Source organism: Castanea sativa, chromosome 8, assembly GCF_040712315.1.
Source record: "Castanea sativa cultivar Marrone di Chiusa Pesio chromosome 8, ASM4071231v1".
NCBI lineage: Eukaryota > Viridiplantae > Streptophyta > Magnoliopsida > Fagales > Fagaceae > Castanea > Castanea sativa.
In genome coordinates this window covers 30522995-30550185 of record NC_134020.1, presented here as the reverse complement: position 1 = coordinate 30550185, position 27191 = coordinate 30522995, and the positions used below count along the sequence as shown (strand labels likewise).

The 27191-nt window shown below is 33.3% G+C and overlaps 2 protein-coding genes across 2 annotated transcripts; one reads left to right on the top strand and one right to left on the bottom strand.

Moving 5' to 3' along the window:
• Positions 1-401: 401 nt before the first annotated feature.
• Positions 402-6229, bottom strand: LOC142606667 (laccase-4-like). The gene is made up of 6 exons (XM_075777999.1): positions 6027-6229; positions 4216-4367; positions 3067-3311; positions 2615-2743; positions 1130-2050; positions 402-902 (listed from the first exon to the last, which is right to left on the bottom strand). Exons 1-6 carry the CDS (start codon positions 6120-6122, stop codon positions 772-774), a joined length of 1674 nt encoding a protein of 557 aa, XP_075634114.1. The 5' UTR covers positions 6123-6229; the 3' UTR covers positions 402-771.
• Positions 6230-22764: 16535 nt separating this feature from the next.
• LOC142607148 (protein NRT1/ PTR FAMILY 8.2-like) lies at positions 22765-26861 on the top strand. Its single transcript, XM_075778572.1, has 5 exons — positions 22765-23069; positions 23653-23855; positions 23947-24164; positions 24693-25249; positions 25787-26861. Exons 2-5 carry the CDS (start codon positions 23747-23749, stop codon positions 26619-26621), a joined length of 1719 nt encoding a protein of 572 aa, XP_075634687.1. The 5' UTR covers positions 22765-23069; positions 23653-23746; the 3' UTR covers positions 26622-26861.
• Positions 26862-27191: the final 330 nt, after the last annotated feature.

Sequence of the window (27191 nt, the reverse complement as noted above, 5' to 3'; positions counted from 1 at the left end):
ATAACTATTCAGTGAACAGATTTGTCCCTAACCAAAGAGGAGGAAAAAAAGTTTTAGTATTGTTTTTGTCCATTTAGCAAAATGCTACATCTTAAGTTCCTATAACTAGATTCAATCCATGTGTTTGTATTAGCCAATACGTTATATGATTGAATTTAGTTGCATTTGAAAAAAATATTATTGATATTGTAATATTGATCAATGCAATCATGTATTTAAATTTAACTGAAATCCTTAAGAAATCTGGCACTACAATTACACTTTCATCTTAGTGTTATATGTATAAAAGGAGTGTCATTTGAGATATAGCTGAGCTCACTGACACTTTCATCTTTTTTTTTTTTTTTCCTTTTCTACTCCCAAGTATTTGACATACACGAAGAAATTGAACAAATTGTTGCTTTTAGTCAAAATATATGTGTGACTTCATTCCATGTATCATGTATGCAAGATGACTCATTCTGTCTTTAAAATCCCTTTGGACTTTAATTAGAAGCATGAGCATAATTACAAACATAAAATATATATAACTCAGTATAAAAAATAAAAATAAAAATAAAAATTTGAGGCAAATCAAAAGTCAAAACTAAAAAGAATTCCAATCCGGTTTTATTTAACTCTGAGCAGCTTCCTTTAGCTCACTGGCTTGCTTGAAAGAACTCTTCTTATTAGCCACCGGCTGCCACCTAATATAATGAGCACCTTGCGGTTTCTACCTAATGTCAAGGCCCTTGAAGTGTTTGAGTTCAGCTATGTTTGACAATTGCTAGCTTAGCACTTAGGAAGATCACTTGGAGGAGGTAGAAGAGATTCATTAGGGCCTTTACCATTGTCCACCACAAATGCCATCTTAAGCCCCCATGTGGTATGCACTTCCAAATGGCAATGCATAAACCAAACCCCTAACAAGCCAAACAATTAAATGTCACATTTTATATCATATGTACTGCAAGTCTGCAAGAGATCTATAAGTCTAAAGACACAACATTTTTTAGAATTATTGGCATAAGTCTGTTGTGATTGTTGTATATTAAAGTGATGTCAGTGATAAACCCAAATAAAATGATATTGATCCTATTAATAATTGTGTTATTAGTGTTACTAAATAGGCATTGAATATGGAGTTTACCTGGATTGTCAGCCCTGAATCTAATAGCAGTCCATCCTCCAGCTGGTACACTAATTGTGTTTCTCTCCACAGGGTCAACAAGATTGAATTTCTTTGGATCTTTCTTTGGATGAAAGTCACCTAGTCCCCTTCCAACCTCAAAGAAATTGAATCCATGCAAATGGAGTGGATGGTTTTCAGGGGATATCATCCCTGTATCTTGTAAGACTATTTGTACAGTTGAATTGTAAGAAAGTCTATACAGCCTTGTCCCAGTCATGGTCCCCAAGTTCGTTGGCTGTGTGCCAGTAAAATTAAACTTACTTGGTGGATTAGCAGGGAAGTCATCGGTGAAAACCCCACTTATATTGAAAAAATGAGCTTGAAGAAGTGAAATAGTTGGCATCACAAATGAAACATTGTTAATATCCGCTACCACACGGACACCAGTTGCACAAGTAGAACAAGGGTTAACACCAAGACCAATAGTAAAAAACAACGAATGGTCTATTTTCAATGGAACTATAGCTGGGTATTTTTTCGAGTTCAGGCTTCGGAGGGCTTTTGTGAAGTTTGCAGCTAGTGACGTAGAATTTTTGGGAGGTGGGGTAGTGAGAGTGGTTGTGGTAGAGGCTAGAGTGCCTGAATAGTGTAATGTGGCTGTGGCTGAGGTGTTATCAACTGCAATGGGTTCGTCCATGAAAGGTGAAGCTACAACCATATACTTCCCTGTTCTACGATCACCTGTTAGGAGTGCATTTGTGGTTTGGCCTGGTCCAATGACAATGGTGTCGGTTTTTAAAGGTTTTGTGTATACCGCGTCAACCTCAACAATGGTGAGTGTGTGGCCAGCAATCTTGAAGAAAAGCTCTTCATTCATTGCAGCATTGATGATTCGTAGCAAGTATGTCTGTCCGGGATTTATTGGTAATGTAAAACCTCCTGGAAAAGAAAATTGAGTATTAACATTATTGTAAAAATATCGCTAAAATTATTACAAATTTTTCTTTAAAAAACAAATCTTACAAATTAATGTGGAAAGAATTTTATATATCAATGCCACAATATGAAAACAGTATAAAACACAAAAGAGGCAAATTACTAAGCACGAAGTATTTAAATATTGTACTAAAATGCAAAAGCCACTTTTAATTATCGCCTTAAGAAACAAACTGTATTGAGTCTAATAAAACTTAAGATATATCATACATCCCACTATATAAATTCATGATTAGACATATATACATATATATAGTCCCATAAAAAAAAAAAAAAAGATTAGACATATATAGAGATCGGAGGCAACATTACCCTTTGAATAAATTTTCCCTATTATCATCTCATCCAAAGAAACAGCTTAGCCTAATTCTATTTTATAACTTAAAAAAAATCTATTTTAAAAACTATTAACTGAAATTCCATAGATATAATTCTTATTATTGCATGGTTGAAGCGTAATTAGACTGTTACTATGAATATATATACAGTTGTAGCAAGATCTTTTACTTTCTAAAGGGCAGCTTGATACAGGTCCAGAATGACCATTGATGGTGTGAGCATCAGAGACATTAGGGGCCCCGCCAGATTTCAAAGCTTCATTAATGACAGCCTCAACATCTGATTTCCACCATTCACCTACAAGTTGAAATACCAAAATAAATAAGAATTTTATTGACCTATTAAGCATGTTACGGTCTATTGGAAATAGACCTTAGTGTGATAGCAAGTGCTTTATATCCAAAGCAACATGTCACAAATTTGAGTCTAAAAATCAATATTTTCATTAAGAAAATTAAAATCGGGGCAAGATGCAACCCTCTTCTTAGATGTCTGATCCACATGACTATACCAGTTTTGAACTGGTTGATTTATTAAGCGAATTCAATTTTTCCAAGAGAAGTTATGAAATGGTTTATAGAATTGAAAAAAAAAAGAAAAAAAAGAAGCTTGGGACGTACCTAATAAAACGACTTGTTCCTTTTGTGGCCTGGGAAATGGGTAAGGAACCCCACGCTTGGGCAAGATAACCAAGGCACCTTGGACTGTGGCCCTGAGCCAGAGTATGTGTGCGTGCCACCATAGTGTACCCCTTTGGCCCGTGATGGTGAAGTTGTAAATGAATTGATGTCCTGGTTGAATTGGGCATTGCGTAATGTATGCAGGCCCATCAGCCCAACCCGACCGTAGCTGTCTAACCCCATGCCTGCCCGTACCCATAATTATTATATACAAGGAAAATTGTAAATATTATGAGTTTTATTGTGCACCTTTTTTTCTCTGATTGTATTAAAGCCAATGATGATATTGTGAAGTTCAATTAAAGATGTTTACGATTACGAGGTTAAGAAAGGTAAAGGTTGAAAAGGGGGTTGAAAACTCAGCCAAAAGAAAAAAGAAAAAGAAAAAAGTAGAGGGGTTTAAAAGTTGGAATAGCCAATACCCTGGGCAGAATCAAAGCAATCTCAAATTATAAAGGCTTCCACTTCCCAGCAAAAAGAATAATAAAAGAATAGAGAGAAAGTACACTAAAAAAAAAACTACACAGTTATTTTTGGGGCACATTAAATCTATACTTTTAAATGAGAACTTCCACAAATATACCAACCAAAAAAAAAAAAAAAAAAATCCTAATCTAGGATTTAAAGCGTCTCATTTAAAAGTATGGGTTTAATATTCTCCAAGTATAAAACTATAAGGTTTTCACCTACTTTTCCCAAAGAATAGCCAATTATATTAAAGCCATAACAGAATTTCACATTTTCACCTTTATCACTAGACTTGATAAGAAGAAGAGTAATAATGTTATTGTTATGGTTATTACAAATTTTATTATATAACTATTTTTTTTATTAAATATTATATAATTGTTAAAAAATAATTTTTAATTAGGTCAATTTATAAGTGCTTAAATCTTATAAAAATAAATTTTTTATTTTTTTAAAAGAAAATAATCCTTAAATTTATTTATTAATTTTATAAGTGTTTTTTTTTTTTTTATAGAAACCAATTCATAAAAGTTGTATAATCAACTCGGTAATAGTTTAAACTTTTAGTTCCTTGGAGAGTATGGGCCACATAGCATAACCCACTATAGGGGATAAACTCACCAATGGATGCTAACATTGTATTTGACATGGTTGACCACCTTAACCAGCACTGTGTCATCCTCCCTAGCATAAATTGTAGGACCAGGGAACCTTCCATTCACAGTGACAATGGGCTTAGTTGAGCACAATTTCGTGGTATTCTTCAGTACAACCTATATTCATATATCAAAACATGTAACATTATTAGCCATATTAGCAAACACAAATAGGAAATTAATTAGTTTAACTGTAACATTTATGGGTATGGTACTAGGGTCAGCAAAGTTTGGTGTGTTTTCTCAATAACACCACGCCACCACCAAATTTGCTGTTTCATCAAGATTTCTTAGTCATCCTTTAAATTTTTTTTCCCTTTTAATTGAACCCGTGACTCAACAAATAAAGAGAATTTTTTTATATACCACATGCATCTGACTTTTTGGTTACGAGTGAGAATATGCTAATATTGCTACCATGTCATTGATGGAACTAGAAAAATAAACAATATGATACAAATATTGTTTCCAATGATAAAGATTTGTATTACTCTCATGTCAAACATCATTTTGACCAGCTACAAGTGTGGTCCAATATATTGCTAGTTTTTATAACTAGCGAATTTTGTCTAGTGTAAAAATTTTCAGCTGTTGGCTTGTCACCTCAGCTGAAGCATTCCAACAAAAAAGAATTATGCTATTGAGTTCTTTTCGTGAACGAAAACAATTATCTAGAAATTTAGATTAGGCAAAAGAATGGAAGAAGATTTTTAACAAGGGTTCAAAACATGCAAATTGGGGATTAATTTGAAATTGAAAAAAAGTATATTAGGTGACAAAGCTATTAAATTGTCAATTAATTATAAGAGTCGACAGCTGGAGTCCCATCTTGCAGAAGACTTGGATGTTCTTGCATATTAGTGGCTTTGATGATTAATCCTTATACGTACCAACTAATCGTATTATATAAATTAATTATAAAGGTCTTTTCTCTCTTTAAAACTTGTAGGAATGATAAAGCTTCTCCAAATCATTTGAAAGAATTAAAACACAAAAGTGACACTCTAGCTATAGGAGAATAAAATTCTATCAAAACGTGTGAATTTTATGGATGAAAACTCGTAGAATTCACAAATTATTTTAAAGTATAATTTTTTTTTAGAGAGTTTCAATTTATGACATCCACTCTTGATGATAGTTTTTTATTATCAGATCAAGACATCAATCAATTTTTGGTATAGGCAGAAATTTTGTGAATATATATTATATATTAATCAAAAGATTAATAAATATCTTCATTTGAAGCATTAAACTTGTCTATCTATCCCTATGAAGAGCTAACGTTACGAAATGACTAATGAATAATGATAATGAATGATGCACATCATTTAAGGTTCTAGCTAGTCATCTTCATGCAAAATTGAAAATATTAGAAACAACACGGTACTCTGTTATTAGCTAGTGTCTACACGGTTTGCTTGTGTAAGGATTGTGTTATATTCAAGTTAAACCCTTACATCCTTAGAATTCTTGTTTATTACAAGTATAAGTGTTTGTGGGGTGTGGGGGGTAAGGGCTGGGGTTCAAGTCTCAAGGAGGGAGTTTCACATACATATACACTTAGATCAGGCTAGAGTAGAATTTTATCTTGTAAAAAAAAAAAAAAACCCGTTTATTACATGCATGCAATAACTCTTTCTTGATTAATTTGCATGTGGCTTTAATATATACACAAACCGAGCTAGGCAACCTCGACCAAGTGGAACTTCATTGCATGAGTTTATAGTCATATATATGGAACACAATTAGAAACGTGAAGCTGAAAATGGTGCTTACATTGAACTTGTAGTGTCGAACCATGCCTTCCACCGACGCCGGGAACAGGCAATAAGCCATCACTACCAGCACTACGACTCGAATCCATTGCGCCATCTCCAATTCTCTCTCTCTCTCTCTCTCTCTCTCTCTCTCTCTCTCTCTACGATATTCTTTTCTCTCTAGCTAGAGTATATTATTTTTGTGGTAGTGAGGTGTGTCTATCTGACCAAATAGACAAACCTATAAATAGAGAGACACTCTCTGCTGCCGAGTCGTTTTTACTTAGGTGGATGGAAGAATACTTAAGAAGCAAGCTCTTCGTATAGACCTTAAAAAGCCAGCCAGAGCCTTCTCATCATCTGATTTTTCTTGTGTATTACTTAAGGTAGCTATCCATCAAACTAATGAAGACACTTTTCGAAGCTAAGCTAGTTGAGCTTTTGATGTTGCCGATTACCCGTTTTTTTCAAATGGACTAGGTGGTCAGCAATTGGGTTTGGTCCAACCGTATTGGGTAAAGTACACCCGATCCCATCTAACATAACTAATTAAAATGTGCAAATTCTAGATTTCCACCTGACTTAAGTCATGGTCATGGATATGACATATAGAAAACAAAAGAATTCTAACCTTTTGTTGTTGTTGTTAATTAAGGTTAAAACTCAAGCACTTTAATTAGAAGGTGGTTGCCCCAAACCACTCACGGTTGCCTAACCCCCTTGCTTCCACTTTTTACCTGATATGCTCTACTTCGAAGTCTCACACAAATAAAATTTCTCTATGTCACTTTAGTGTTACATTTTACACCACCATATTGCAGCTTGTCATAGATCACTTTTTTCTCATAAAATAAGTTTAAAATGAAAAAAGAAACAAGAAGAATTATGAATGTAGACCAACCTATATCAACCCATGAAAAACCAACTGGAGTTGTCAAATCAAGATGAGTTGGATCAAGTTCATTGGGTGGGTGGGTTAAATGAACACATCTACGGCTCGGTAACTCTATCTTGTGCATTTGTATAGACTATTTGTTGGAGGACTTTTAAGAAGGAATGTAGTTATACCAAAACTAAAAAGTTCAAATCTTGAAGCTTTTTTCCTAAACTTACACAGATATCAGCGTTGTACTCTATTTAAAAAAAATGGAAAAAAAATCATTGTGTATCCCTATTTATCTAATAAAAATTTTAAATCTTTCTTGAAACAACAAAGTTTGTTCCAATGAGTTCACTACTGTATTCCGAAGGTTCCAGTTTATAAAAGAAATTCATTTAGGAAGATTTATAGAATCTGAGACTATTGGTAGGAAGACAAACAAAACATTCGCAGATGTTGTAATAGAGAGTCTTTCTGTACAAATGATTTTTTGGATAGATTATTGTAATTCCTTTTCCTAAAAAAAAAGGTTCTTTATTGATTCGTCATTACTAAATCTATCAAATCATAATAAGAGGACATTAGAAACCAAGTTTTTTATCCAGATTAAGTTTATTTCTCTTTAGTTTAGTCTGATATTTGAATTCAGGTTCCTCCTAACTAGTCAAAGACCTTATAACTGAATTAACATTTCCTCATGCACAAAGTGCTTAGGGGTATAGGGGAGAAAGGGTTTGAGTTGCGGAGTTAGCAGTATGTTGTAATTATTTCTATAAAAAAAAAAAAAGCTCCTCTTAACTAATTATATTACTCTTAATTACTCAATAATTATATTACTGTTGTGAAAATTGATGGTTAAAGGAGGAAAAAAAATGACATTTTCCATGGAATCAACGCGACCGATCTGTTGGGTAATTTTCCATGCGTTTCATGCTATGAGAGGACTACTTCGGAACAAGTTGATATGGTAGTCGGTAAGTGACAATTGACAGGTACAAGAGATGTTAACCAACAAAATTTTTTATAGTTGGGACATGGCTTTCATGTATTGGCAGATTGGAAAAGGTTGGATCTGTGAAAGCTATAGATTTTTAAATGGTGGGTACGCGGTACCACCTTCTTGATCTCTGGTTTTCAACTCCATTTATGAATTAATCTCATGGCGGCGGCTATACTATTGATACTTATGGCTCAATCACTCTCTTTCTCTCTCAAAGGGTGTTAATGATAATTATGAAAGGTAAAGTGTCATTTTTTTTTTGTACATTATTAGTATTATTTTAGTTTGTAGCATGAATCATGACAACTAATTTTCCGATTTAAATCCAATTTATATGTAAGTGACCAAAAGTTTCATTATCATGCAATGATGTACAAAGAATTTAGTTAGCATTATTGGTTCCTACGATGTCAATTGCGTGCAGCAATCAAATTGGTGAGAGTTGGCGGAGGTGGAACAAAACTATCCAAATGATTTTGACATTTCCAGACACTATTGTCTAGTAGTAACATCTAGTTTGTAAATTTGTTTAGTTCCTTTGAGTAATCCTTTAGAAATGAGTTCTTGCCTTCTTGGAACCCTAAGTTGAATTTTGCTAAACATGTTCAAATGAAATCTTTTTTTTTTAGAGAAGTAAACAAGTTCGAATTACAAATATAAAGCACTCTAAAAGATATCATTATCACTAGACTATCACTTGAATTTTGAAATAACGCAATTTTGAGTATTTTCAAATAGTGAACTGTTTTTCTAATCCAAATTTAACAAACCCTATTAATGAAAAAGTTATTTTATATTTGATAAACACATCATATAAAATTATAAATTGTGGTTTCGATTTTCAGAGCTTTAAACGAACACTTTGATTATCATTTTCATATGAGTGTTTTCTAAAAGATTATAATAATACATTACATCTTTCCAACATCATCATATGGCCCAACCCGTACTACAATGTTACATCTTTCCAAGTTCCAACAGAATTATAACATTGGGCCCATCCCAAGGACAAAGTACAAAATTACATCTTTCCAACAACAGCATTATGTGGCCCAGCCCAAAGAACATACTCTCGCAACACCCATTTTTAGCTTGTTCACTTTTCTTCTTTTGGAAAATCATTTGCTAATGATATTTACTTTGTCCAAAAGTTTTCAAAGGCTAAAAAAAAAAAGATTTGGCTGAAAAGTCAGTTTCAGGTTTTGCAATTTATATAGAGCATTGAGGGACTACCATAGGATATGGATCAGGTTTTTTTTTTTTTGCAATTTTCATTAAAAATATTAAGAAGTGCTAGTTGAATGTTTTTCCTTATTTTCTATCTTTCTCAGTAAAAAAAAAAAAAAAATTCGTTATTTTGAAGCTGGTCAACCCAGTCTATAACCCTCACTCATGGAATATTGAAATAAATATTGCTTAGTTTTTATTGCTGGAATCTGTTAAACGGTTTCGTGCATGTGTTTATGAGTTCAATAAAAGATTTGATGCTGTTATTAAAGGAGTTGAGATTTAGTTTTTTTTTTTTTTTTTTGGTAATTTCTCCTTCAAAAGCGGAGGAGGCCTTGTATTTTATGGATTTATCTAATTTGTACCACCCTTGAATGGTTATTGCTTAAGGCAGTTTTTGTTATAGTATCTTACATTTATCTTTTAAAAAATTCCATAATATAATTATAAAATTAACGTAATTATTGAGTTTTCAAACTACTTACATATACATACATATATATATATATATATATATATATATATATTTTGTGTGTATAAAATGTAAAATAGTAATGCACAATACTTCATAACTCAATATGTACTATAAACAAAAGTGTATTAATTAAAATTAAACAATCATGAGACATGATTGACAAAACAATTTAATATCTTTAATCAACTATGAAATGGGCAAAGTTGCAAAACATAAAATAATATAAAAGTTAAACATTTTTTTTTTCAAAACTGTAACCTACGCTCTTTCAAAGATCTAAAGTTATCAAGTATTGATGACTTTTCAATTTTTCTACTGTTATGTACAAGTAAACCATAAATGTGTTGGGATGAAAATTATAATTCTTTTTTCTTTTTTGTTGAGGTAATTGTTAAAATATCTATGTGCTTATTTTAGAGATACTGAATGTTTAATTATTGTATTTTGTTGATATATGTATTTATGGATTTTATCTTATTTAAATGAAATTATATTTATTTTTAGACTTTCTTAAATATATATATATATATATGTATATTATTAGGTATGGAGGGCAAAAATAATAAAGTTATTTTAAAAAATTTAAATCATTTAGGATATTTTCAAAAAAAAATTATATTTTTTTCAAAAATTTGGGGGGGGGGGGGCTAGACCCCCTCGGTCTTCAAGTGGCTACGCCACTAGCTGCAAACTAAGTTGCAGCAACTCCTGCAAAAATGCACACATGTCAATGTCTTAGATAGACACTTGTCTAGACTTATATTTAAATGACAACTTCCATGTCAAGATTGAACCTTTCACCAAATGGTAACTTGACACGTGCATTTTACAGGAGTTGCTGCAATTTAGTTTGCAGCAAATCTTTACCCTATTTAGAATACACAACAAATATGACATATATTTAGCAAATTGGCCAAGTGTAAGTCTAAGTTTAGACTCAACTATTAAACTAGTCCACATAAAAATAATAGAATAAAAAAAACTTTATTAAACAAGTTGAGTTCAAACATAATATAATGAATTTGTGAACAAACTTGTAATAAGCCTATTAGGTTCAAAGTTATAACTTGGAAAACTGTGACCAAAACATGTATCATGTGTCATGGAAGTGTTTTTAAGTCTAGGTTTATGAAGGGGCAAAAACATTTACTTGTACTCGTAGTGTTTATTATATATGAGAAGACAATAAATTAATCAAATAAATTGTTAACAAGAAAACGTACCAAATTTGAAAATATAATCTAATTTTATGATGAACTCAAGTTTGGCTTATGTCCAAATTGAAATTAAATAAATAATCCTAAACATGCAATATTTAGTTTGACTTGGCTCATCTATAATTCTACGAAAATGTAGTAAAAGTTAAATGTTATAACATGTATTAACATTACGGATTGTTTTGGTGGAAACTAATTTTTTTTGAAGAATATTCTAGTTTGTAGCATGATTCATGAATGAAACTAATTTTCCGATTTATATCCAATTTATATGTAAGTGACCAAAAGTATCATTATCATGCAATGACGCACAAAGAATTTAGTTAGCATTATTTTCTCCAAAAAAAAAGAAAAAAAGTTAGCATTATTGGTTCCTACAACGTCAATTGAGTGCAAAAATATCCAAATGATTTTGGAATTTCAAGACACTAATAGTATCTGGTTTGTAGATTCGTTTAGTTCCTCTGAGTAATCCTCTAGAAATGTGTTCTTGCCATTTTGGAGCCCAGAGTTGAGTTGTACTAAAAACGTCGAAAGGAAGCCCTTTATTTTCTAGGAAATAAGTAAACTAGTTTGTATTACAAATATAAAGCATTACAAAAAATATCATTATTGCTAGGCTATCACTTGAATCTTAAGACTAAACAATACTGTTTTGGTATTAATAATTACAAAATAGTAGACCTTTTTCAGATCCAAATTCAGGGGCCACGTTAAGTGTTGTTTAGTTTGAACCCCTGACTTGAAAATAAAAATATTATATATAAAAAATATTTTTTATTAGCTTAATTTACTTTAAAAAATATTTTTGAACATCCTCACTTAAATTTTGCACACCCTAATTCCAAATAAGTCCAACTCAAAACTAAACAATAACATAGGTCAATTCAGTCCAAAACTAAAATAACACAGATCAGCCCATCTTAAAACCAAACAACAGAACAGATCATATAGATCTCTCTCTCATGAATCTCATCCCATCTCAATTAATTATCTGACTATCTTGGTATCTTCAACTCTAAGAATAAAAAGTGAATATTTGTGAGTTGCGAGTGTCTAATTTATTATAAGTTTTTATTATATGTGTGAGTCTGTTTAATATTGATTATGAACATTTTTTTTTTTGTGAATTGTGATGTGTGCGAATATGTACATGTATAATATAAATGTAAGCGCACAATTGCACCTGGACCCAAAGACAACTGCGGGCTCAGGCCCAATGAGCCTTAAACAATAAAATTTGTAGAGTGTGGGCTTGAAACCTAGGTTAGGAGTACTGAGAACTTGATAACAGGCTAAGAGTTACAAAACACATGTAAATAACAAAAGATAATTGTAAATAGGCCTCCTCGGACGTAAGCCGATGACTACTTCTGTATTATTTCTATTTCTTACTTAAAAGTTACAATTCTTAGTTTCTTTCTTTGTTGCGGATCCCCCCCTTTTCTCTTTGGCCTTCACCCCCCTTAAATACTTCCTTCCCTGATACTTTTTTGAAAAGTGACTAGAAGTTTCAGCCCTACTATTCAGGGGTCACTTCCCCATTAATGCGGCCAGGAAGGTAGGTGCAGAGCCTTTAATGCGGAGGTGGCAGCCTTTGCTCTTGATATTTTCTCTAACATTGGTGCATCTAGAAGGTTTAGGGTGTCCCCCTTTAACCATTAGTCTTTCCAGAGTTGTGCCTTGACTTTCATAATGAAGTTTTGAGTTCTCTTGGATCTGTCCGAGAAGAAGCTCGCCCTCGGCTGTATCCTCGGATCCTCGGCGTATGGGCCAATTCGTAGAGTTTAATTTTGGAGCAGGTCGGCCCTCCATGCTACAGTCCAAAGGCCCGTATGCCCACTTGAGTCCTTTTACTCCTCACAATAAATATGAAATAATTTTATATAATTTAATTTTTAGGAACTACAGATGGTTTGTAATGATTCAAAATATGAAAACTCGTAGAAAGAAATTATAAAATTTTATGCATTTGCATGTTTTTTTGTTGGTAACTCGATATAGTCAAGTTTCGTTTTAATTAAATTTTGTTTTAACTTATATTTCTTAATGAACCCTCTGGATAAAATTCTTAGAGCCGTCATTGTTCAAATTTAACAAACCCTATTAATGAAAATGTCATTTTATATTTAATAAACATATCATATAAATTGTGGTTTCAATTTTGAGAGCTTTAAACGACCGCTTTGATTATCATTTTCATATAAGTGTTTTCTAAAAGATTAGAATAATACGTTTTCTCAAAAAAAAAAAAAAGAAGAAGATTAGAATAATACATTTACATATTTCCAACATCATTATATGGCTCCTATCAAAAAAAAAAAATCATTATATGGCCCAACCCAATACGTACTACAATGTTACATCTTTCCAACAGAATTGTAGGGCCCATCCCAAAGAGTCTAAGACATAAGTACAATATTACATCTTTCCAAAAACAGCATTATATGGCCCATCCCAAAAAACATACTCGCCGCAGGCTCACTACACCCATTATTGGCTTCTTCACTTTTCTTCCTTTGGAAAATAATTTGATAAAGATATTTACTTTGGACAAAAGTTTCCAAAGGCAAAATGGCAAAAAAAGTTTAAAGATTCGGCTGAAAATTCAGTTCGAGGTATTGCAATTCATATGCAGCAATGAATTTGAGGAACTACAATGGGACCTTGTGTAATCGAGTTTTGGGGCTTCTTTGGTTAGGGTGTTTGAATAACAGTTTTCAATGTTTAAACACTAAAAACTGTATGTCTAAAAAAAATAACGTATTTGGTAGGTATATTTTTTACTGGAGTGTTTGAGTTATGTTGCTCATTTTAGGTTATTTACTGCTTAAATACAAAATCTAGAAAATTCCTCTTACAAGTTTTCAATTTTCAAACAACGTTGTTTAATGATACTTTTGTAAATATGCTGAAAACTATAGGGCCCACTTGATTAGACAAAACATAATTTGACTTCTCTCTCCTCAAATAAAAAATTTTAAACTATACAATGATTGTCAACTTTTTAAAAATAAAATACACACATATCATTGATACCAAACACATAATAATGTTTTTATACACGCTGAAACATGTTATTTGAAACATGGTACCAAACACATTTTTTTACTTTATGAATACTGTAAACACGTGTTTCTACAATATTTTTTAAACCACAGTTTTCATATCATTTTAAACAAGGATACTAGAAATCTTAACCAAACTAGCCTTAGACTCTCAGATATGGGCTCTACCTAGCCACTCAAATGGGAATCTGTAACTCACAATTCGAAATAGATGCTTTTGAGTTTTTGTTTTATTGGTTTTCATTTTTTTTTTTGAGTAAAGGTTTTCATTATTACAATTCAATATTTTTTTTTATAGGAATTGCCATTCAATAGTTGGCAAAAGAGAGAATTTAATTCTCGGATATTTCCATTAAAAATATTAAATAGTGTCCAGTTGAATTTTAAGACTCTTAGGGGCTGTTTGGTTTTTAAAAAACAATCTCATCACTCCTCACTTATCACTTAAAATACCCCAATTTCCTAAACCCCACACATTTGGCACATATTTTCGCTTTCTCATCACTCAAATATTTCTACTAATTTGTGGGACCCATGCTTGACTCCTCACTCAGAGCTTCTATTAGCCTACCCGCATGTATCCTCTCTCTCCCCATAAATCCCCTTTTCTCCTTTCTTTTTTTCTTCTTTTCCATCACTCTCCCCCAAATACCCAAGCACACGGTTCTTGATAACGCCTTAAAATATATACTTGTTATATATTTATGTGGGCGTTATCTCCTTATTATTATGTTTAATTTGTATAATTTAGTCATGATTTGCATTAGTCCCTATTATTTATCTTTACATAATTTTTTGAATAAGATGCCATTCATTGTGTGTAATTTTCTACTTTCAGGAAATTGTGTGAGAAAGATAAGTTTACAGGAATTTGTGAGAGAATGAAGATCAAACTAGAATTAAGTGGAGCTAAAGGACCATGCTTAAATGTCTAAGGAGGTGCAGCTGGAGTGCTTGGGTCGTCTACCATGATTAGAAGCTTCAAATAAGGAAAGAAATCAAAGAGGCAGAATTTGAAAAGGAAAAATCTTATCTGAGTATCGATCAGTAATTTTAGCATATCTCTCTCTTTAAAAATCCAATTAACACAAGGTCAGATGGGCTGGAACTGTGACTTAAATATCTACAACTTTCCAGTTTTGAGTTTTACGAAAGTCTCAAGTTTTGAAGGCTGAAATTAACTCACAAGTTACTGTTGTAAACTTGGACGGAAATTAAAATAGTAAAAGTTTTATTTTCTTTGGACACTTTTATGTTAGGATTTTGAAGGGAGGCTGTGAGAATGAATTTTGGGCAGAGAAAACCTTGTATTTTCCTTTCTCTAATGGCAGCCTAAACTCTTTGCTAGGGCTAGGAGTTATGTTTCTTCTATACGATATGAATATTCAATGTGATTCTTTCTAAGATTTTATCAACAACATATTTGATTGTTCAATTAGATTTCTTTTGATATATTAGTTCTCCCATGCATGCTTTCAATAAGTTCAATCATATTTTTCTTATTGTTTAGATGAATTTCTAATAGTTTCAAATAGAAATCAGGTTCTAAAGTGAATGGGTTTTTCTGAAAACTTTTCTAACCGCATTATTAATTGAGATTATCATGCGTTCTTGAATTGTCTCAACTCAACCGAATCATAAGTTTTTAGACGTAAATGCACTTTTAGTCCCTATATTTTGACTTTTTTCCATTTTAGTCCCTACATTTTAAGTTTTACCACTTTTAGTCCCTAAATCAATTAACGCGTTCCATTTTGGTCCTTTCCGTTAACCCACCAACGAAAATTGCTTAGGTGGCAAACAGATGCTGACGTGGCCAATTAAAAAACAATAAAAAATTTTAATTAGCATTAAAAAAAATGCCATGTCAGCTTCTATATATATATATATAAATTATTAATACATTTTAACAAAATTAAAAAACAAAAAACAAAATTAAAAACAATAAAAAACATCAATGTAGATCTAATTAATTTTGACCAAGAACAAGATCACAAATTTAAACACCAACGCAAGAAAGCACATACCCAGAGCGCCATAAAACCTCAACCACCGTGAACCCTGTATGACCCATTCCAAATGCAGCTGAGACCTACGGCCACACCATCTGAGACCCACCTGAAACCCATGCCCACACCATTTGCAACCCACGAAACCTCACTTGAGACCCTCGGCCACACCATTGAGCATGGCCAAACGCACCACCGTACCCATGAACCCATAACACCAACCCAGAACGCCAACGCCATACCCACCCACTAATCTGACCACGACAAAGTTCAAACCCATATCACAACCAACAAAATGTTGTCAAAATGTTGTGCGGTGGCATGTTGTTATATGTTCAATATGGCCATCGCTGTGGTCGGCATGAACACCTCCTCCACAGCGACCGGAATTTCATCATCATCGTCAGTTATAGCTTGCTCTTAGTTTTGGATCTCTAATTCAAAGCCATATCAGATCTGATTTGGTAGTACCAAGCTCGAGTTTTAGATGGGTGTTTGATAAATTGACTGAGAGAAATGAAGATGATTTGTTTTTGGGAAAATTAGTTATTTGGAGATGTGGGTTTTGTGTGGACTTTGTGAAAGCATCTTGGGTTTGATCCAAAATCAGTTTTTTAAGCAACCAGACACCAAAAAATCACATATCATAGATCCATAAAACCACTGAAAAAAAAAAAAAAAAAACCTCCAGAGTATCAAACAATCATCAGATTTGGTGAAACCCACAAAAGAAATTACAAATCTATGAAAACCCACAAAAAAAATTACCTTCTATAAGAGATTCTGATGCCTCAACCTGGTTCTTGGGTCCTCACACGCAGCTTATGGAGAAGACTCCATAGCAACAACCCCTTCCATCTTCTTCATCAGATTAAACCCAAAAAAAGAACTGAAAATTAAAGAGAAAGAGAGAGTAGATTGGGAGGGAAAGAGAGAGTGCGGAAATGTGAATGATGAAAGAGAAGGGAGAAGAGTTTATGTTTGTTATTGTGTTATTTGTGTTTGTGATGCGTTAATGTTTGTGTTTTTTGTGTTTTGTTCTGGGTTTGTGCTTCATCTTCTTGCATTGGTGTTTAAATTTGTGATTGTGTTCTTGGTCAAAATTAATTAGATCTGCATTGATGTTTTTTATTGTTTTTAATTTTGTTTTTTCTTTTTAATTTTGTTAAAATGGATTAATAAATTTTTTTATATATATAGAAGCTGACATGGCATTTTTTAGTGCTAATTAAATTTTTTTATTGTTTTTTAATTGGTCACGTCAGCATCCGTTTATCACCTAAGCAATTTTCGTTGGTGGGTTAACGAAAAGGACCAAAATGGAACGCGTTAATTGATTTAGGGACTAAAAGTGGTAAAATTAAAATGTAGGAACTAAAATAGAAAAAAGCCAAAATGTAAGGACTAAAAGTGCATTTACGCCAAGTTTTTAATTGTATAAGAACAATCAAATATGAAATATATATTTTCTTAGATCACAAAGAATCTCATATCGACATAGGGAAACACCCCGATGCCCTAGTATTTACATTATTGATTTAAATAAATTTTTATTATTATTCTTGTTAACAGTCACAAGCAAAATTATTTTTCTTCTTCACCCAAATTGTTATTTAATTATATTTTCTTTGAATTTACCGTGTTCTTTGTGGTTCGACCTCGGTACTCCGAAAATTATATTGCTACAATCTCCTGCACTTGGGAGTGAGCAAGTAGTTCTCTCTTCCTCTCCGCCCCTACATTCTCTTCCTTTCATCGAGTCCAAACAGCGCCAATATCCACCTCATCGGGTCCAAACAGCGCTGATCTCCACCCATCTTCTTCACCCCTTTCCTCTCTTTCATTTCTTACTTCTGGGTTTTGTTCGTGTTTGGAGAAGAAATTTTTAGATTTATTGTGTGGAAGAACATGTTTGTGGGTTTGTGTTTGTTTGTCAGTGTGTATGATCGGTATCATGTGTTTATGAGTTTGATTTTCTAGGTTTGAGAAATCGGTACCAATGATCTTTCTTTCTTTTTTTGATAAAGTTACCCATGTGTTTCTGTGAAGAAGAAAAGAAAGAAAAAAGAATGAAGAAGAAGAAAAAAATGGCCATTGGAGCGAGTCTATGAAGAAGAAAGAAAGAAAGAAAGAAAAAGAAAGAAGAAGAAAACATGAAATCCAAAAAAGCTGTTGAGTTGAGTGAGTCTGTGAAGAAGAAATGAGAGAAAAAAATAATAAATAAAAGTAAGGACGTGACTTCTCTGACCGTGGGTCCCAGCAGTGTGTATTTATTTACCAAAACGCTATGGAAACTCTGTTTCTATAACTCAAAAACACCTAAAATGTGTTCTCAGTTTCCATAACTCATTACTCAAAAATCAGAGAATTGAGTGATGGAAACAAAACTTGAAAACAAATCCAAACAAGCTTTCTCTTCGTGGGTCCCACCATTTTTAAGTGATGAGTGATAGAAATAGAATTATGAATGATGGAAACTGAAAATTCAAACAACCCCTTAGTCACTCTAAAGAAGTTAGTCAACCCAAACAATAATTCTGTCCCTCTTTTACCACCAAAAAAAAAAAAAACTCTCAACTCTCCCACTCATTGAATGTTCAAATAAACTATTGTTTTTTTGTTTTTTTTTTTTTTCTGGCATTTGTAAACAACTTCCCTCATAGTAGTATGAGCACGTGTTTAGGAGTCTATTAAAAAATTTTGATGCTCTTGTTAATTAAAGGAGTTGTGATTTTGTTGTTTTTGATTTCCTCCTCCAGAAGTGGAGGCCTTGTTGATGTTCTAGATTCGCCTAATTTGTACTAGCATGCTTAAGATAGTTTTTATTATAATATCCTACGAATAATTATTGGGTACCCTCGGAGTACTATAATTGCATACTCCCTCCTCTCACATAACTGTGGGTCACACTAATTAAATTTATGGTGAGATTTACAATTCATGTGAGAGGAGGAGAGTACGCATTTATGGTACTCCCAGAATATTCAATAATTTTCTAATATCCTACATTTACCTTTAAAAAACTACATAGAATTCTTATAAAATTAACGTGATTATTGACTTTTTGAGCTACATAAATCACACTCATATATTCCATAAATTTAATATTTATAATACACAACCCGTATATTTAGCATATTGGTCAAATGTAAGTCTAAATTTAGACTTAAGTCACCAAACTATTCAATAATTTTCTAATATCCTACATTTACCTTTAAAAAACAACATAGAATTCTTATAAAATTAACGTGATTATTGACTTTTTGAGCTACATAAATCACACTCATATATTCCATAAATTTAATATTTATAATACACAACCCGTATATTTAGCATATTGGTCAAATGTAAGTCTAAATTTAGACTTAAGTCACTAAACTATTAATCAAGTTCTTATAAAAATTAAATATAATTTTTTTTTAAAGTCTACTAAACAAGTTGAGCTCAAAAAAAAAATATAATGTGTTTGTGAATAAGGTAGCTCATAACAAGTCTATTAGATCCAAAATTATAACTTAGCAAACCGTGGTCAAAACATGTGTCATGTAAGTGTTTTGATGTCTAGAATTATGAAGGGGTAAAAAAATTTACTCGTAGTGTTTATTATATACGGAAAAAGAATAAGTTAATCAAGTAGCTTTTGAATAAGCTCGAGTTTATTTGATAAGAAAATGAACCAAATTTGAAAATATAATCAAATTTGGTGATGAACTCAAGCTCCTCTTGTGTCCAAATTAAAATTAAATGAACAATCCTAAACATGTAACCTTGGCTTGACTTAACTTATTTATAGCCTTATGAGGATGCGGTAAAGATTAAATGTTAAAAAATATATGTATTAACATTCTGTGTTTTGATGGAAAATATTTCTTTTTCAAATATTTTTGTATTTTTTGAAGTTTGGTAAGAAGGAAAATCTTGGTCGATAGAAAATATTTTTCAATGTCAATGAAAAGATAACCCAACAGATAGGCGATAAAAATGATTTTTTTTTTTTTAATGAAAAAATTCTCTTTTACTCTCACCCCTCAATTCTTCTATGCAACCAACATCGTTACTACCACCACCACCATGAGCATCACTACTACCCTGTCCACCGCTGCCTCCATCATTATTGCCTTCGTCGCCACCTTCACCACACTTCCATCTTAGGAGTTACATGAAATATTAATGAATTTTCGTGAGAACCAAACAACATAAAATAGTTTTGAGATTGTTTTATGATTTATGATCAAGAACAAACAGATTAGTCTTTTTTAGAACATATTTTCCACTAAAAAACATTTTTCTTAGTAAAACGTTTTCTATTGAAACAAAAGAAACATAGAATAAATTGAAAGAATAAAGAAAGCAAGAAAAAAAAAAAAAAAAAAGAGGGGATGGGATGGGGGTGTTTGGGATTGGATCATATTGAAGATTAGTGATAATAATTAATCGATGCTCTTTCAAAGGAGACATTATCGTTTACGTTTATAGAGTGGTGCTTTCAAAGAGATCGAAAGTGGAAGATTCATCTGATTCAAGCTGTGCTATATAAGCAAAAAATTTCTTTACTCAAAAGTCTTAAGACATATGAGAAAATATCTCATTTAATGTTTTTCAGATCTAACCCATCAACTCAACAATTAAGTTTATAGCAGTTCATAGATCATCCTCTATTATGATTCCCGTATTCAACACAACAAAATATCACAATAGTTTCGTAATATTTTTAAATTGCATATCAACTTACATAGACGTGACATGCTAATTTAAGATCGTTGTGAAATTATTGTGATTTTTTATTGCGTGCACAACATCATCATGTGTTCAATTAGGCTGAGATGAGGCCTGGAAAAATGCCAATAATTTGCAGAGTTGGCCAGTTGACAGGGGAGAAATTGAGGAAGAGAGACAAGCTCTCTTGGCTTTTCCTGTTTAACATTTTCTAAGCTAAGCTATTGTAAGAATTTAGACACGGCAAGGCAGGCAAACCATGTAAGAATAATAATACAATACAGTTGCGTTAGTCCAAATGAATACGCCCCACTTCTTGTGCGGCTTTTTTTGTCATTTAATCATTTTGGTTTTAGAATTCAACGCACAACAACACTGAGTTCTTTCACGCTTGCACATTATTATATAACAATCAATAATGATGATGATAACAATCAATAATGTTCACACCGGATCAGTGGCTTATTTTTTTTAGGCATTGTTGAATCTAAAAGCGGCCTCATATCACATTCACATGATGACATATCTTTAGCATAAAAGAAAAAGTATTGTTGAATCTAATAAATTAATGTCCCAACTTTTATTAAACCCTCGGTAATCAACCATAATTAGTTCTTAACCAACAAAAACAAAACAAAAAGGGAATAAATCAACCTACCGTAATTTGTGGTATGTACGGTAATTATTAGAGTATTACACTATACAGTATACACACAAGACAAGACTGCTTGTTTATAATATATATGACTCTTCTTTAATAAAATATAATATCTTGAAAGAATCCAATTTTTTTAAAATTATAGTATTAGTTGATGCTAATGTATGGGAACTATACTACCAGAATTGGTGAACCCAACGTTACGTACGGAGATATAAGCGTAATGATATTATTATTATAAATGAGTGCCAGCGTAGTTTATGAAATTATTATACAATGGCTCTACAAATTACTAGTAATAAATTTGATTTATTATGAAAGCAATTAAATACTATAGCATATTTTCACCCAAAAAAAAAAAACCTATAGCATATAAAAGAAACTGTTCGGATCTTGGTGGTAGGCACACATGCAGGGCTGGAGGACTTTCTTGAACTCAACGTCCCTAGTTGTCCATTCCCTGCAAAGCCTCCTCACTTTTTCCAATTAAAGCTTCAATTAGAACAGATTTCATAAAAGGCCTTGAAAGTTGAAACTTCTTGTTTATTTGTGCAGTGAGTTGGATGAACATTAACATTGCATAAAGGTGAATAAGGTAAAGAATTATACTCATCCATTTAATGTAATGGTTCTGTCTCACACCCAGTCAAAGTAAATAAAAAAATTAAAAATAGCTTGCCCTTCTGGTTTGTGTGTGTATGTAAAAACTAAAAACATTGCCTTGCCAAACTTGCTTTCCTTATTCCAACTTTTCAACTTTCAACTCATTTAACTTTTTTTTGATGATTACTTCTTCTTCTTCTTTTTGTTCTTTTTTTTTTTAATGAATACTTTCAACTCTTAACTTGCTGCCTTTACTTTCAGCACGGCTCCTTGCATTTGGTAACTGATCTAGTTCACAATGGAGCCCTTTTCTTTGCTATGTATTGCTAGGAACAACTCTTTTCACAACTTGTTAAGTTGGAAATTTATTGTTGACACCACTTTCTTGTGGGTCTAATATTGACACAATTTTTATTATATATCAATCATAATTGATCATCATGTCGGTAACTCTGAAGATAAATTTAAATGCTCTCTTTCTGCACCCACCTAATGCACTTAGTGATGATGGGTTATGATGACGCCCTATCCTTATTTGTATGAGTGATGATGAGTTGATGACACCCCTATCCTTATCTTTCTAATCAAGACTCAAGAGTGAACACTCAAGAGAAGCAAGTAAACTTGTCGTCCATCTGCAATTAGATTTCTTTTGGCCAGTAATGAGAGACTAGATATTAGCAACTAGTGCCACTTTTTTAAGCAAAATTATTAAATACTTCGAGAGCACAATAAATATATATTTCTTCTTTTCATATAAATTGTGAGTCTCACCATAAATTTAATTAGTGAGATTTATAATTATATAAAAAAGAGGGTATACATTTTATGGCACTAAGAGGGTTTCAATAATTACCCATCTCTTGCAGCTTTTGCACTCATACACGGCGTTAGTGAGCCCATGGTCATGCTGACTTAAACTAGCGGCCAAAACACACCAAACCAAACCGACGTCTAAAACTCCTATCAGAATCTCTCTCATCATTATCAAGAATAGTCAAAAGACTCAAGCCAAACCCACGTAATCTTTCGAATCCTAATAGTATATACTACTTTTCATATCATTGGTTTTGACCATTAGAGAGTAGCTATTACAGCCCAGATTCCATATCTTGTGGCTCTGACTAATGACTGTAGAGTCTGTGGTGTGTATAAGAGGCATCTACTGCTTTTCTTTCTGGGTACATAGGATGAACTGTGAAGTACCAGGTTTGATGCTTTGCCCCTCATCCCAGTATTTTCATTTCCTTTTTATTGATGAGTGAGTTTTGTCCTTTGAATTAGTAAATAGTAATCTTTGGTTTCATGAATTGTAGTACATATCATTCATTCAAGAAAAAGCCAAATGTATAATTTGTGTCTAGTTTGTGATTTTCTTACAGTAGTTTCCAATCCCATCTACAGTTAATGTCATTGCTTTTATGTGTAAATATATATTAGACTCTGTGTAGCCTAAGATCCATCTTGACAATTGATTGGGGCTTCTTGATAATTCCCAAAGGAAGCAGAGAATATTCTGAACTAAATTCTAAAAACTTCTAAACTTTCTTTCCTTTATTTCTGTCCTCCTGTTCATCTGTGCATATGACTATGAATCAGGATGATAATGGCTTTTCACTGGGCCAATTGCCTGCAGTTAATTTGCAAAACTACTTAGAATAGGCTTCATTTGAATTGGATTTATTTTAGGACATGTTTGGAGAGAAACCCTTCAAACTCCCCTTATATCTTTTGACCAAAAATGATAGCATATTAATTATTCTAATTAATGCACTTTGTGGTTCTTATTTAGTGTACTATTAGCTCAACCTCAAGTTCTGAGTTGATTGGCTTTTGAGTAAATCCCCTAAAAAGAGTGAGCAAACACAAGAAGTTTCTGAAAAACCATGGGAGAAGATGATGATAAGTACACGAAAGATGGGACCGTAGATCGCCATGGAAATCCAGCTGATAGAAGCAAAACTGGAACCTGGAAGGCCTGTCCCTTTATTCTTGGTATATATTTTGCAATCCATCTTCTTATACTACTAGTAAATCTAGTTATGCTTTGGATAAGATGCTCATCAGTTTAAACTTTCATCAACAGGAAATGAATGTTGCGAAAGATTGGCATACTATGGGATGAGCACCAACCTGGTGCTTTACTTTAAGAATCGACTACATCAGCACAGTGCTACTGCTTCTAACAATGTCTCGAATTGGAGTGGAACATGCTACATCACCCCATTGATCGGTGCATTCATTGCTGATTCTTATCTTGGAAGATATTGGACTATTGCCATTTTCTCCATCATCTATGTTTTCGTAAGTTTGGTTCACTTGAAACTTAAGCTTTGCAGCCTATATGTGTATTTAAGAGTCATCATGGTGAAGTGCATACTGAGTTCAACACTCCATTCGTTATGGGGTATCTGAAATTAGGAATGATTTCTGCTTTCGGTGTCACTTGATTGACAAGTTTGAAATCTCACTTCATCAGGAACCATATCCTAATGGCTAGGGAAAAAGTAAAAAGATAAATAAATCCTTTCTTCCCCTATTTCAGTTCCAATATCCGTTTTTTCAAATAGATTCATTTTATGGTTCAAATTAATATTACAAATCTATAGATTTATATATGCCTCGTCATTTAAAATTTTAATTAATGACGCTGCATGTACACTGTTTCATTTGAAATTGAGAGGATTCTATTCCTCTTTCATCAACTCTACCCTGGCTTACAATCATATATAAACAGATTCTCAAAAAAATTGACCCAAGTTTTCAGAGCTTTTTGTCTTTTAGTCGTGTTCCTGCTCATTAAATGATGAAATCATTGTCAATTTTACCTAGGGGATGACACTTTTGACACTGTCAGCATCAGTCACTGGCCTAAAGCCAACGTGTTCTGGAAAAGAAGATTGCCATGCAACAGTTACACAAACTGCAGTGTGTTTTCTAGCACTTTACCTGATTGCACTTGGCACTGGTGGGATTAAACCTTGTGTCTCATCATATGGAGCTGATCAATTTGATGATTCCGATGAGGATGAGAAGAAACACAAATCGTCTTTCTTCAATTGGTTCTATTTTTCAATCAATGTTGGTGCTCTCATTGCTTCTTCCTTGTTGGTCTGGATACAAGACAATGTAGGTTGGGGATGGGGCTTTGGCATCCCAGCAGTGACCATGGCAATTGCTGTAGTGAGCTTCTTTTCAGGTACAAGGTTGTATAGGAACCAGAAACCTGGGGGTAGCGCTCTGACACGCATGTGTCAGGTGGTGGTAGCATCCATTAGAAAATACCGGGTTGAAGTACCTGCTGACAAGTCTGTTGTTTTGTATGAGACTGCTGATGCAGAATCTGCTATCAGAGGAAGCCGCAAGCTTGAGCACACAAAAGATTTCAAGTAAGTTTCTAAACTAAAAAGCTTAGCTTACCAATGAGAGTCAATATGCAAGAAGTTCGAAATCAGTTTTCCTCACCTTCATAGCTTTGTCCTGGGATAAGGACCTCCCATCCAACAGGGTTGGCGTACTTTAGGAGCAAAATCAGCCTGCCCCTCTAGTTTGTCAGGATTTTTCTAATCTTAATTGTTTAGCTGAATAAAGTAACATTTCTTAATGAAGAACTGTAAATTTTCATTCTCTCTTCAAAAGCAAACAGAAAGTAAGGAAAAAGAAAAGCATAGGAACCCCCCAGTTCAATGTCTAGAATGTAATCAATTAATGCTTCAATATTGCAACAACCATCCCATTGCTGTGAGAATCGAAACGTAAGGATTTCATGTCCATATTACAGATCAAACTAGAATACCCCATAATGCTTTTGTGTAGATGTAAGACAGTCTTTTTTCCATTTCTTGGGTGAGTTCTGTTTTCATTTTTTATAGAATCCCCTATTTCCCTGACTTACATGAATCCTCACATAATATTGTATTCTTCAGGTTCTTTGACAAGGCAGCCGTGGAGGGACCAACAGATGACATAAAGGTTGCAGTAGACCCATGGAAACTTTGCACAGTTACCCAAGTTGAGGAGCTGAAAGCCATCATACGGTTGCTTCCTATATGGGCCACGGGTATCGTCTTTGCCACTGTCTATGGTCAGATGGGCACCTTATTTGTGTTGCAAGGCAACACCATGGATATTCACGTTGGTCCCTCTAGCTTCGAGATCCCACCAGCATCTCTTTCAATATTCGACACACTTAGTGTCCTTTTTTGGGTCCCAGTCTATGATCGAATCATTGTCCCAGTTGCTAGAAAATTCACTGGTCACAAAAATGGCCTAACTCAACTCCAGAGGATGGGCATTGGCCTCATCATTTCCATCTTTGCCATGGTATCTGCAGCAATTTTGGAACTTGAAAGACTTAAGACTGTTAGAAAACACAACTACTATTCACTTGAGCACATTCCTATGTCCATCTTTTGGCAAGTTCCTCAGTATTTCCTCATAGGGTGTGCAGAAGTTTTCACATTCATTGGGCAGTTGGAGTTTTTTTATGAGCAAGCACCTGATGCCACAAGGAGCTTGTGCTCTGCTCTCTCACTAACCACTGTGGCACTAGGGAACTACTTGAGCGCTCTACTTGTAACCATTGTTACCAAAGTGAGTACTAGGCATGGGAAGCCTGGATGGATACCGGACAATTTAAATTATGGTCGTCTCGATTACTTCTTTTGGCTCTTGGCCGTGCTGAGTGTGCTGAATTTGGGAGTTTTTCTCGTCATTGCAAAATGGTACACATATAAAAAGCCATTGGGGACTCTCCAATGATGGGTTACTCTGGTGGTTGAATTGAAGCGCTTATATTGTATATATGGTCTGCTTCATTTTCTTATGCATGCAACACTATTGGAGGTCACCTTCAAACATCTCACTCTTTGTATTGTTTTCGTTAGATAATATGTAAAATTGAATCAAATAGGGTGAACAAAAGAAAGTGAACTACAATTTAAATTAATCCAATGTATCTCCCTTCATTTATCAATGTACCAGAAGAACTGTTTCTTAACACCTACTGTTGCATCAATGACTTTCATTTTTCCTCTGAAGCCTCTAACCAACCGTCGTTTCCTCAATGACCTGTACTTTAAATTGCTTTCAACTAGTAGCTCTTTTCTTGCTAAAGTCCTAGCAACAAGTAGCTCAATTATCACAATACGACCATTCAATTGCCAATCATAATAAATCATGTTAGTAATTGCAAATGTTATGTTGACTTATTGTTGCATAATAGAAGCTCGCACCTAAATTTTGTCATATAAGTATATAGGGACTACCAATAATTATCTTATGCAACAAACATGAATGGTCTCTTTCCACAACCACGAAAGGCCCTTAGGG

Coding starts and splice junctions, on each gene's coding strand:
- LOC142606667 (XM_075777999.1), bottom strand. CDS start 6,122: ATGGCGCAATGGATTCGAGTCGTAGTGCTGGTAGTGATGGCTTATTGC. Junction 3,312..4,215: donor TACAATGTTAGCATCCATTG/GTGAGTTTATCC, acceptor GGGTACGGGCAG/GCATGGGGTTAGACAGCTAC. Junction 2,051..2,614: donor ATCAAGCTGCCCTTTAGAAA/GTAAAAGATCTT, acceptor TTTCTTTTCCAG/GAGGTTTTACATTACCAATA.
- LOC142607148 (XM_075778572.1), top strand. CDS start 23,747: ATGGGAGAAGATGATGATAAGTACACGAAAGATGGGACCGTAGATCGC. Junction 23,856..23,946: donor GGCCTGTCCCTTTATTCTTG/GTATATATTTTG, acceptor TTTCATCAACAG/GAAATGAATGTTGCGAAAGA. Junction 25,250..25,786: donor GAGCACACAAAAGATTTCAA/GTAAGTTTCTAA, acceptor TGTATTCTTCAG/GTTCTTTGACAAGGCAGCCG.